This window comes from Bombina bombina, chromosome 8, assembly GCF_027579735.1.
Source record: "Bombina bombina isolate aBomBom1 chromosome 8, aBomBom1.pri, whole genome shotgun sequence".
Taxonomy (NCBI): Eukaryota; Metazoa; Chordata; class Amphibia; order Anura; family Bombinatoridae; genus Bombina; species Bombina bombina.
In genome coordinates, this window is record NC_069506.1 from 28,330,923 (window position 1) to 28,343,020 (window position 12,098).

At 38.2% G+C, this 12,098-nt stretch overlaps 1 protein-coding gene across 2 annotated transcripts in view; it reads left to right on the top strand.

Moving 5' to 3' along the window:
* LOC128638334 (protein DDI1 homolog 2) overlaps positions 1–12,098 on the top strand; it is a 36,437-nt gene that overhangs the window by 10,840 nt on the left and 13,499 nt on the right. For both annotated transcript variants that reach the window (XM_053690242.1, XM_053690243.1), the window contains exons 3-7: positions 2,933–3,166; positions 4,054–4,180; positions 7,784–7,911; positions 8,006–8,134; positions 10,500–10,603. In XM_053690242.1, coding sequence (XP_053546217.1) covers positions 2,933–3,166; positions 4,054–4,180; positions 7,784–7,911; positions 8,006–8,134; positions 10,500–10,603 — 722 coding nt within the window. The remainder of the gene's footprint in view (positions 1–2,932; positions 3,167–4,053; positions 4,181–7,783; positions 7,912–8,005; positions 8,135–10,499; positions 10,604–12,098) is intronic.

Below are 12,098 nucleotides of genomic sequence, written 5' to 3' on the forward strand. Positions count from 1 at the left end.
AGTTTCGGCCGCGATGACCGTAATCATAGACATAACTCTGTGCAGGTAAGCAGTGTTTAAAAAGGATTATAAACACATTCTCATTGGCTGTGAATTAATTGGATATAAGTTAACTCCTAACATACCAAATATACCTACTATTGGCTATATGCGTGTGGAGGAATTTTATGTTAAACTCATATTATAATTATGGACATAGGAACTTGTATCTAGATCAGAAACAAACGTTACATATGTGGTGTATATATTATACATATAGAACCAAAGAAACTTTATGGATAGCCAAATTACACAGTGTCTCCTGGGAGTTTAATATATATAGACTAAATATGATAAGTTAAACTAAACTAACCCTAGCTGGCACTATTTGCTGACCTCATTTGTTCAGTGATATATACAGCTATATAATACAACCTGCTAAAAGAATTGTATATTCAATTTCAACATCATGTGGAGGTAGATACCTATTGGTCATACATATAAATCAATAAATGCTGTATCATGTTCATCCGTGATGTGCACACCATCATTGTCTTATAAATGCATTTTAATCATATGTATGTAGTCCATATCATAAAGCATATTCGAGCCAAACCACTTATGAATACTTACACATGAATACTTACTATCACACATGCCAGAAATCAGATAATAGTATATCATCCTATTGTAGAGCAAGCCAATGTATATAAAGTATGTACCCAACATATATAGCCATATATGTAGCCCCCATTATAATGTTTAGTTAGCCCCATGTATGTGTAGCAAGAGTATTTTGAGTATGGAATGGAGAGGTCCTAGTCCCTTTATAACAGGCCGCCATGTTCAAAAAACGGAGCCATAACCAAATCCCAGGGACAGCAAAGATACATTAGTCTTGTCCCTGGCTCCGGCCGTAACAGGCCACAGTATAGCGGCTACCAATAGAAGGGAGGGGGAGCTTATACTTGGAGAAATTGCCAAGTTCTTTTGATCAATACATACAAAGATCAAAGTGTCACAAACATTCTCAGAGAGGCTCCGGAACTGGGACACTAGACCTCCCTACAACCCCTTATATCACCTCTACCAATAATTGATGATATCAAACTCGAAATTGAATCCTTTAGGTAGCAGGCTACCCAGTTTGTGAATCCAAAAAAACTCCTGTCTATTAAGAATCTTCATTTTATCTCCACCTCGTGGTGGTCTCACTATCTGTTCTATAGCCTGCCACCTAAAGGACCCAACATTGCCACAATGTATCTCAATAAAGTGTTTAGATAGGGCCGAGCATGGTCTTTCACTGGAGATGTATGAGAGGTGCTCTCTTATTCTGGTACCCATCCCCCGGGTTGTTCTACCTACGTATTGCCTGTTGCAAATAGTACAGAAGATCAGATAGACCACACACCTGCTAGTGCAATTGATGCAGCCTCTTGTCTCATACTCCACCAGACGATCTGCTGAATAGAATTTATCAGTCACAGCTACATGGTCACAAGAGCTACAGGATCTTTTGCCACACTTAAAGGTACCTTTGTGACGTAACCAAGAGCAGGCTGAATTATCCTCTTTCATTAGACTAGGAGACAGGAGGTTGCCGAATGACAGATTTTTCCTGTATACAAACCTACAGCCGTTCTCTACATATTGCCTCAACTGGGTGTCCCCCATTAATATAGGCAGATTTCTATTTATGATAGAACACACCTCCTTGTATTGTTTAGAGAAGGCTGTTACAATGGTGGGACCCTTCTTGTTGCTCTGTCCTTGTTTTGCACGTGTCAAACAATCCAACTCTCTACCCTTTACTAGACTGCCTCTGTCCATCCTCTGTACTTTGGCAAAAGCCCCCCTCACTAGGCGCCTAGGATAACCCCTCTGGTGTAACCGTCTTGTCAAATCACCACTCTCTCTAAGGAAATCCCCCTCTACGGTACAATACTGTTTGATTTGCATAAATTGGCCTTTTGCTATGCCCCCAAACATGTCTGGGGTGACTGCTTTTGGCATACAAAAGGGAATTACCTGTGATGGATTTCCTATAGAGAGTGGAGATAACTCTTGTCTGGGTTTCGTCAGATATAAAAGTTATATCCAAGAAATGTATAGTCTTTTTATTCCATTCATATGTGAAACTAATCTCCACATCATTGTTGTTAAAATAATGGACAAAGGTTCCAGCTGAGTCTTGATCACCAGATCAGACGACCAAGATATCGTCAATAAATCTTACATAATTTATAATCTGGGGGATAAAGGTTTTATCTCCATAGACGTGGAACCGCTCCCACCACCCCATGAAGAGGTTGGCGTAAGATGGGGCAAGTTTTGTACCCGTAGCGGTTCCACATCTCTGGAGATAATACTGCGCCTGAAACATGAAGAAATTGTGTTCCAAAAGGAAATTCACTATTTCTACAATGTAATGTTTAAGATCGTCCGTCAGATCTGTATATAGGTCAAGAAAATACTCAATGGCCCTTAAGCCAAAACGATGGGGGATGCTGGAGTACAGCGAGACCACATCAATGGTGAGCCAGCTGTACTCCTGTCTCCACACCACGTTCTCAATTTTGTTAAGGGTTGCTTCTGTTATCTAATTTGCTTCACTCTCTTGGTTTCCTTTGTTGAAAAGCATGCATAGGTAGGTGCATGAGCAATAATGCACTACTGGGAGCTAGCTGCTGATTAGTGACTGCACATAAATGCATCTTGTCATTGACTCTGCACATGTGTTCAGCTTGCTCTCAGTAGGTCATTGCAGCTCTACAGCATTATGTGTGTTTAATCTGTTTTAGGGCAAATTCTTATTGTTGCATGGCATTTTCCTTTTGTACTTTTATGTCCCGTTTAATTTTCATGTCCCTTCAATTTACTCTTTTCTTTTCTATACATGTGGATATTATTACATTAATGTTCCTTCTTAAATGCACTTTGTATGTTTCAGGTTTACCAAGGATTGATTTCAGTAGGATTGCAGTGCCTGGTACATCCAATCAGCCTCCTCTTGCGCAGCCCAGAGCTCCTCCTCCTCCTCCTCCTCCGGATTCCACGTCTATCCCTCAAGGCCTGGATAACCCAACTTTACTAAGAGAGATGCTGCTAGCGAATCCGCATGAGTTGTCGCTTCTAAAGGAGCGAAATCCACCTCTGGCTGAGGCTTTGCTGAGTGGGGACTTGGGTGAGCAACACTGTGGAATAGTGACTGTACTATAGACTTTTACGTGAATCTGCAATGTCGGGCCTGAAATGCTATTAGCAGGGCCAGATTTGAGTTTTTCGGGCTTAAACAATGATAGTTAAAGGGAAATTATTATTTTCCCTTGGTTACATCTAATAGCGAATATTAAAGTATTTTGCTTTTTGAAAAGTATTTTTACTGTGCTGAAAAAACTATATCCCTTTACGCTTTTGTCATGACTTAGAAATAGAGCTGTGAGATTTGTCCTTTTCAGCCGGTGAGCAGTGGGGCACAAACAAGTTAATTAAGTTTAAATCGGTTCATTTTTTCCCACTATCTTGATCTTTATGCAGAATATAATCCGCAATAAACAATTAAACCATAAATTCTAATCAGTGAGAGGTGACCTTTACACCCTCCTACAGGGGCACGAGACTTCTCATTGGGGGGAAAAAGAGTGTTCTCCTCTTTCTAAAACAAAGTCTAATGTCCCTCTTGTCTAATTCTTGAGAAGAGATTGGGGCTCTAAAAGTGTCCTACTCCTCTTTATATAATGGCTTCCTGAGCCCTATGGTGTTAATGCAGCATGAGACCCATGAGAGGTCATTCTTTTCTATGCTAGGTGAATCATGCCCCTTTAAAGTGGCTTGTTACAACTCCATGCCTTTACATAACGTGATCGTTTAACCCCTTGGAAGCCAGGGAATACTTGCTAAAGCCCCTCTAGCATCCAGTGAGTTAATGTCTTACAAACTAGTTACCTATGTATGGATACCGCTAAGCACCTTCTTATGTTTTTATATACAAAAAATAGCACCAATATTTTTGCCAGCTGTGTGTTGTGTATAACCAGGGCAATCACAGAATTGTCTTGCTTTATCTCACAGAGAAGTTTACAAAGGTGCTTCTGGAGCAGCAGCAAGAGAGAGCACGGCGGGAGCAGGAAAGAATTAGACTCTTCGCTGCTGACCCTTTTGACTTGGAAGCGCAGGCTAAAATAGAGGAAGATATAAGGTGAGAAATATCGATATATAGAATTAGACATGTTGTTGCAGAATCCTTAAAGGGACACTAAAGTCAAAATTCAGCTTTCATGATTTAGATGGAGAAAGTCATTTTTAAGAGACTTTCCAATTTACTTCTATTATCAAACTGTGCACAGTCTTTATATATATATATATATATATATATATATATATATATATATATATATATACACACACTTTGGAACAAGCTCAGTAGGTGCAGGTGCCTCAGAATTCACTGTATAGGTATGAGTCTGTGATTGGCTCATGGCTGTCACATGATACAGGGGGCCGGCATATTGAAGGGCTGTTGCATTGTCTTTTTATTATGAATGTGTTGATTATGCACTTCTACTTTAATTAACCCTTTCATGGCAGGGTAAATTTGTCTACATTGAAACAACTTTCCGATGTTGACAAATTTGAAATCCCACGATCGTGCATACGGTCGTGAGATTTCAGTTATGGAATCGGGTCAGGGGGCGTCCCTATGAAGCTAGGCACGCCCTCAAGGCAACAATTGCGTCCAGGAAGCGCCATTGGCTTCAGAACAGCCAAATGGATGTTCTATTCTGCCCTAACGGCGCTAAAGCCCAGCACGGTTAGGACGGAATAGAACACCATAACAGCATTAAAAGGTTAATGATACTTTTAAATGTTAGCATGGTGCTAGGATTAATACAGCTTTTGGAAATAATATGAGACCTACAGCCTGTAATTTACTTCCATTATCAAATTATGCACCGTATTTTTATATAAACTTTCCAAGGCACTATCTGCTACTGAGCATGTGCAAGAGTTCACAGCAAGTCTGTAATTATTGTGCATGCGTTGATTATGCACTTTAACTGTGCTTAAAGGGATAAGAAAGTCACAATTTTAACTTGCAAGAATCAGAGCATGTAATTTTAAGACACTTAAATTCACTTCTATTTTCAAATGTACTTTGTTGTCTTGGCCTCCATTGTTGAAAAATATGTACATATTATCACTAGGGAGAGCTAACTGGTAAATGGTGTCTTGTGATTGACTGATTAGATGTGCGCAGGTAGCATTGCTGCTGCTTCAGAAAAGGATTTCAAGGGAATTAAGCAAATTTGATAATAGAAGTAAATTGGAATGTTGTTTAAAATTGTTTTCTCTATCTGAATCCTAAAAAAAAAAAAAAAAAAAAAAAAAATTGGGTTTCATGTCACTGTAATGATCTCTTAAAGGGATACTAACTCCTCATTTTTTCTTTCATGATTCAGACAGAGCATGCGATTTTAAGCAACTTTCTAATTTACTCCTATTATCAATTATTTTTTGTTCTCATGTTATCTTGATTTGAAAAAGCAGTAATAAAAGGTTAGGAGCCGGCCCATTTTTTAGTTCAGCACCTTGGTAGAGCTGCTGATTGGTTTGCTACATTTAGCCACAAATCAGCAAGTGCTACCCATGTGCTGAACAAAAAATGGTCTGGTTCTAAAGCTTACAGTACTGCTTTTTCAAATCAAGATAGCATGAGAACAAAGAAAAATTGATAATAGGAGTAAATTAGAAAGGTGCTTAAAATCTCATGCTCTAACTAAATCATGAAATAAAAAAATTGGGTTTAGTATCCCTTTAAGGTAAAAGTCAATCCTAGTGTTTTACAAATGCTAGAATTGACTATTGAAACAAATAAAGGGGACTTTAATTCATGAAGTATAAAATACCTAATGTAGAAAGCTCCTTTATGTGTTTCAATCGATCGCCGTTTTTAGCTGCTACAAAAATTTTTGCTAAGAGGTGACGTTTTCACCTCTTAGCCAATAGCCGTGCGTTAAATCCGGCTCCCAAGGGCGCCAACCTTGATTTACCGCACGGCTGTTCGCTAAGAGGTGAAAATGTCACCTCTTGGCAAATTTTTTTTAGCCATGGGCTTATGTAGCAGCTAAGAACGGCGATCGATTGAAATAAATAAAGGAGCTTTCTACAGGATGTATCTTATACTTCATGAATAAAAGTCCCCTTTATTTGTTTCAATAGTCAATATTAGCGTTTGTAAAATGCTAGGATTGACTTTCACTTTAAGTGTTCAGTGTTTATACTTATATTTGACTGGGCGGACAGTTGAAATACTGGACTGTCACCTGGTAACCCTATTTGCCTGTCTTATAGGGAGTTGCATATAATTGCTTATATATACCACATGTATGTGTTACTGCTGGACATTTGCGATTGCTCTGTTTTTTACAAGCCTATTCTCTGGGTTGCCGTAGAGGCTTCGATTCCCTACCACTGTTTTAAAGAAACACGCTAATGCAAAAATGAAGTGCTCTGATTTTATTTTAACAACAGTGCCATTCACAGAAGCCTTCCTCAAGACAAACAACATCTCATGTCGGAATATAGCCGTGCTCACCAAACAGGAAACAGCGTGTCATACTAAAAACCCTGAGAGTGCCCTTCATTCAATAAGAATTGATCTATATGTTCCTTTAAGGACTGCACCCAGGTGTGTGAGAATAAACCAAGGTTGGAGTGTGTATATATATATATATATATATATATATATATATATATATATATATATATATATACACTCCAACCTTGGTTTATTCTCACACACCTGGGTGCAGTCCTTAAAGGAACATATAGATCAATTCTTATTGAATGAAGGGCACTCTCAGGGTTTTTAGTATGACACGCTGTTTCCTGTTTGGTGAGCACGGCTATATTCCGACATGAGATGTTGTTTGTCTTGAGGAAGGCTTCTGTGAAAGCCGAAACGTCAACTATGAAGATTTGTTGAAATTAGGAATAAATATCTTTGTTTTGCAAATACTAAAAACCCTGAGAGTGCCCTTCATTCAATAAGAATTGATAGATAGATACACACACACACACACACTTACTTTACTTTGTTTTTAACTCATTTGCAGGGAATAAAGAGCAGCAATGCACTACTGGGAGTTAGCTGAACACATCTGTTGAGCCAATGACAGGAAGCTTATTTGTGTAATCACCAGCTAGCTCCCAGTAGTGCATTGCTGCTCCCAATCCTATCTAGATATGCTTTAACAAAGGATACCAAGGGAAGAAAGTAACTTCAGTTTACTTCTATTAAAGGGATAGGTCAAAATTGAAATGTCCATGGCTGCATTTCAATATGAAATAGAAGCATTTTTGCAATATAGTTGTATTAGAAAAAAATGTTTGTAGTAAAGGTTAGTAGTTTTTCCAGTGGCATACACACATATGCTGTGAGAGCCGTACACCAGTATTCAAACACTGCACCTTCTCAGAGAGTCGGTAGTGGCGTGTATGGCACAAATGATGTCTTCACAGAAGCAATACATACGGTCGCCAGCTCTCTGAGCATGCATGGTGTCTGAATATTGGTGTACAGCCTTCACAGGATATGTGCATATGCTGCAGAAAAACACTAACTTTTTATTAAATGCATTTTTGCTAATAGAAGTATATTGTAAAAATGTTTCCATTTCATATTCAAATGCACCTTTCATTTCAAACCATGAATGTTTTTAATTTTTACATTTATATCCTTTTAAGTTGCATTTTGTTGATGGTGTCTATTTATCATTATGTTGCCCTCTACAAATTACAGGCAGCAGAACATAGAAGAAAATATGACCATTGCTATGGAAGAGGCACCAGAGAGCTTTGGTCAGGTGGTGATGCTCTACATCAACTGCAAAGTGAATGGGTACCCTGTGAAAGCTTTTGTTGACTCTGGTAAGAGGCCCCCTATCTTGGAGAGAAACTGGAAATTGCTTGCAAGTAAAGTTGTGTCCCTTGGTCTACTGAATATATTTGACTTTTGCCACAGGTGCCCAGATGACAATCATGAGTCAAGCCTGTGCAGAAAGGTGCCACATCATGAGGCTGGTGGACAGGCGGTGGGCAGGTATTGCCAAGGGTGTGGGCACACAGAAAATAATCGGCAGGGTGCATCTGGGTAAGCTTCATTTAAACAAATCTAATGTGCCTTACCGCTACAGCTTTTACTTGTTCATGAGTGATCACAGAAGTGGGTATATACTTTTTTTTTTTTTTTTTTTTTTTTTCCAGTCCATTTCCTAAATATGTACGGAAACAGTCGATTTTTCACTTTCTTATGCAAACAACACCATAATAATGAATGTAAATATGTAATAGCTAGAAGAGAGAGTGCCTGGTATATGCATCATGCAATACCTGACAATTAAGGCTGCGCTTGAATCAAATAAGAAGTAGACTAGAAGGGTCTCCTGGTTCTTTTTTTTTTCTGTCTGTTTTTGTTTTATGTTGACGCCGATTCACGGACACTCTTGCTGAGACTTGTGGCACTAACAAATAGAGCCCTCATCTATACCTCTTCCCCTGGAAATCTTATAACCTAATTATGACACCCATATTTGTCTTCTATCATTGCTCTCTTAACTTGCTTAATAATTTAATTATGTAATCTAACTGTTTCTCTGCTATTTCCATCTACTCCTTAATTTAATAATTACCAGTCCCACACCAGATCTCATTAGTAGGAGTGTGTAGTCATCGCTTCATCCCAGGTCATGTGACTCCAACCCCATACTAATGTGCCAAATACCACCACTCATATCTCTAACATTCTCAAATTGACGCTATACTCACCCCTGGCCCAGGATGCCAACAAAACCTTTATTAGCTCACAGCTTTAAATTAAAAACAATAAATGTAAAAATCTCAATCTTAAATTCAAGTATAGTCCTACACTCGTTTCCAGATACTCCCCAAATTTTCATTTTCAATTTATGTTTGTTTCTTTCTTCTCCTTCCTCCATTTAAGACTATGGTCATGCTGCACCTCTCCGTTCTAAGACCAAAAAATACTACTGCATCAAATTGGGAAAAACGTACTGGGATAGATCTGTGTAACACACTCAATTCAATCACATCCTACAAGTCCCATGCAAATATATATTTTTACATGGTTACTACTATCCATCTGACACGTTTCATTATGTTTTCAGGGCTTGGTTATAGACCTCCCCCCCTTCTGCCTTACTCCCGTCAGGTCTCTCACATTTTAAAGTGCCAAGCTATCTTTAACAAAATACCTGTTAAGGGGATGTTGCCATCTATCCTACTAAAAGTGCTTTGTCACCATACCCCAGCAAACTTAAGGGCATTAACACTAAATACATAAGTATAGTATTGAGGTTATTCCCCACCTCCCTCTAGTTATGGCTGCTGCCGTGTTGAATTCTGCCTTTCACTACATTCCAGTGCTGACATGTTTGCACATGTGCAGTAACTCTCCTTCAGATACTTGCAGTATAACTTGGTTCCATAATGGCAGCACCCATGATTAGAGGTAGGTGCAAGAAATGTGTCTCTTTTAAAGGGAAAATGTACAATTTTCTCCTGTTTTTAATGTGTTCCCAATGGTGTATTTTACTTGCTGGATTGTATTTGTTTGGAAGCTGTTAATTTTATTTTGACTTTTAAAATGGCTGATATTAAAACTGCAACTGTCACCTATAATGAAAATATAAACACAGGTGTGTTATCTGTAGAAAAGCTTTGTAAACAGAAGGGCATAGCATTAATTAACATCCCTGAGTGGGGTAGCAGATCGATTTTTGTATCTGAAATAGCTGTTCTACCCATTGAATCTCCATTATCATTTAATACCTAACTATTAGGTATGTGTATTTGAATAATTTGTCAGGATCCGAATGCAGAAGTAAGCAGCCGCTCGTTTCCTTCTGACTTTTTTCGTAGCCAGATTGATTCCTGTAAAAGATCCCTGCTCTAAGATATCGATTTGCACAGATCTTAGAGTTGGGGATCTTTTACAGGAATTAATCCGGCTATGAAAAATATCTGAAGGGAACGAGTGGCTGCTTCTGCATTCGGATCCGAATGCACATCCCTAGTGTGTATAGAGATAACATAACGTGCAGGTCTGCATTACCTGCAGGCTCAGCTCATTTATATGGGCATGTCATTGAGAACAATGAGAGTTGGTTTTGCTCATCAAAACAATCAATCTAAATTTACAAAAATAAATACTAAGTAGCAATTTCCCATACATGTAATATTTTGGAGGAATAACAAGTAATTTGGGATGCATTAGGGGAAACTAACGTTATAGTACAGTGTCCCTTTAACTTCCAGCTGGCTCTCTTCTAGGCACTGCACATCTTTTGTCTCGCCTATAAGCTCCTTCTTTAATAATTAATATGGTCCGGTTTCGGTTAATATTTCAGTGTCTGTATTGTATGTTTGATAGTCCTGTATCGTTCCTACTCCCTGCAACATTACAAAGAGATGGTGATATCTGTGCTTTTGGTTCCCAGCTCAGGTACAAATTGAAGGGGACTTTCTACCGTGTTCTTTCTCCATCCTGGAAGAGCAGCCGATGGACATGCTGCTTGGGCTTGACATGTTAAAGAGACATCAGGTTTGTGTTCCATGCTACATTGCCCAATGATTCAGTTTATCGCCAGCAAATCGGAGTTGAGCTAGGATGTTTTTTTGTGTGGTTCAAAAGCGATTTAGATAAAGGCCCATTAAATACAGTATAATTACTTAAAGGCATAGTCTAGTCAAAATGAAACTTTCATGATTCAGATAGAGCATGCAATTTTAAGCAACTTTCTTATTTACTCCTATTATACATTTTTATTTGTTCTCTTTGTATCTTTATTTGAAAAGGCAGGAATGTAAGCATAGGAGCCGGCCCATTTGGGTAAGACTTTCTGATTGGTGGCTACATTTAGACACCAATCAGCAAGCACTACTCAGGTGCTGAACCAAAAAGGGGCCGGCTCCTAAGCTTACATTCAAATAAAGATACCAAGAGAACGAAGAAAAATTGATAATGAGTAAATTAGAAAGTTGCTTAAAGGTACAGTCTAGTCCAAAATAAACTTTCATGATTCAGAGAGGGCATGTCATTTCAAACAACTTTCCAATTTACTTTTATCGCCAATTTTACTTTGTTCCTTTGGTATTCTTAGTTGAAAGCTAAACCTAGGAGGTTCATATGCTAATTTCTTAGACCTGAAGGCTGACTCTTATCTGAATGCATTTTGACAGTTTTTCCCCACTAGATGGCATTAGTTCATGTGTGTCATATAGATTATATTGTTCTCACACATGGAGTTACCTAGGAGTCGGCACTGATTGGCTAAAATGCAAGTCTGTCAAAAGAACTGCAATAAGGGGGCAGTTTGCGTAAGCTTAGATACAAGATAATCACAGATGTAAAAAGTTTATTAAAGGGACACTAAACGATTGAAAAAACTTATCTTAAATCCCTCTATCAATCTTTGATATTAATATTTGTAATTGGCTTTGCTTGTCATATTATTACCATTCTCTCTATATTCTGCTTCAAAAATAAATTGAATTCCAAACCCACCGTTATAAGCTTTGGTTTGAAGAACGAATAATTCATGATAACCTGAGTTATCAAGATGGCCGACTTTGTCCGTACTGCGCATGCGCGATCTATCTTACATGTCATCCTCTACAACAAGCCGTATCCTGTGTGAATGAATAGCTATTCAATCGCTAGGATTTTGTATAGCGCATGCGTTGTGCCAGTAGTTCATTTGCTTTACTGAGGAATCAAAGCGGCTATCTGCGCATGCACGAACCAATGGGTGACGAAACAATGCGATAATTATATGCACGAAAATGCATTGTGATTGGAGACATAATTTTGTATTGAAGGCAGCATAAAAGGGGGTTTGGCTTTGATTACGTTTTTGCTAAAATAATATATATAGTTTTATAATGATTATAACGCTCGTTTTAAGGTCAAAGTGGGTAAGTTTTGATATTTGAATTGTGTAGATTCGTTTGTGATGATTTATTTATATGCAAAAATTGAAACTTTTGGAATCCTTTAATATAACTGGGTAATAATTCTCTATCTTATAAAACAATAA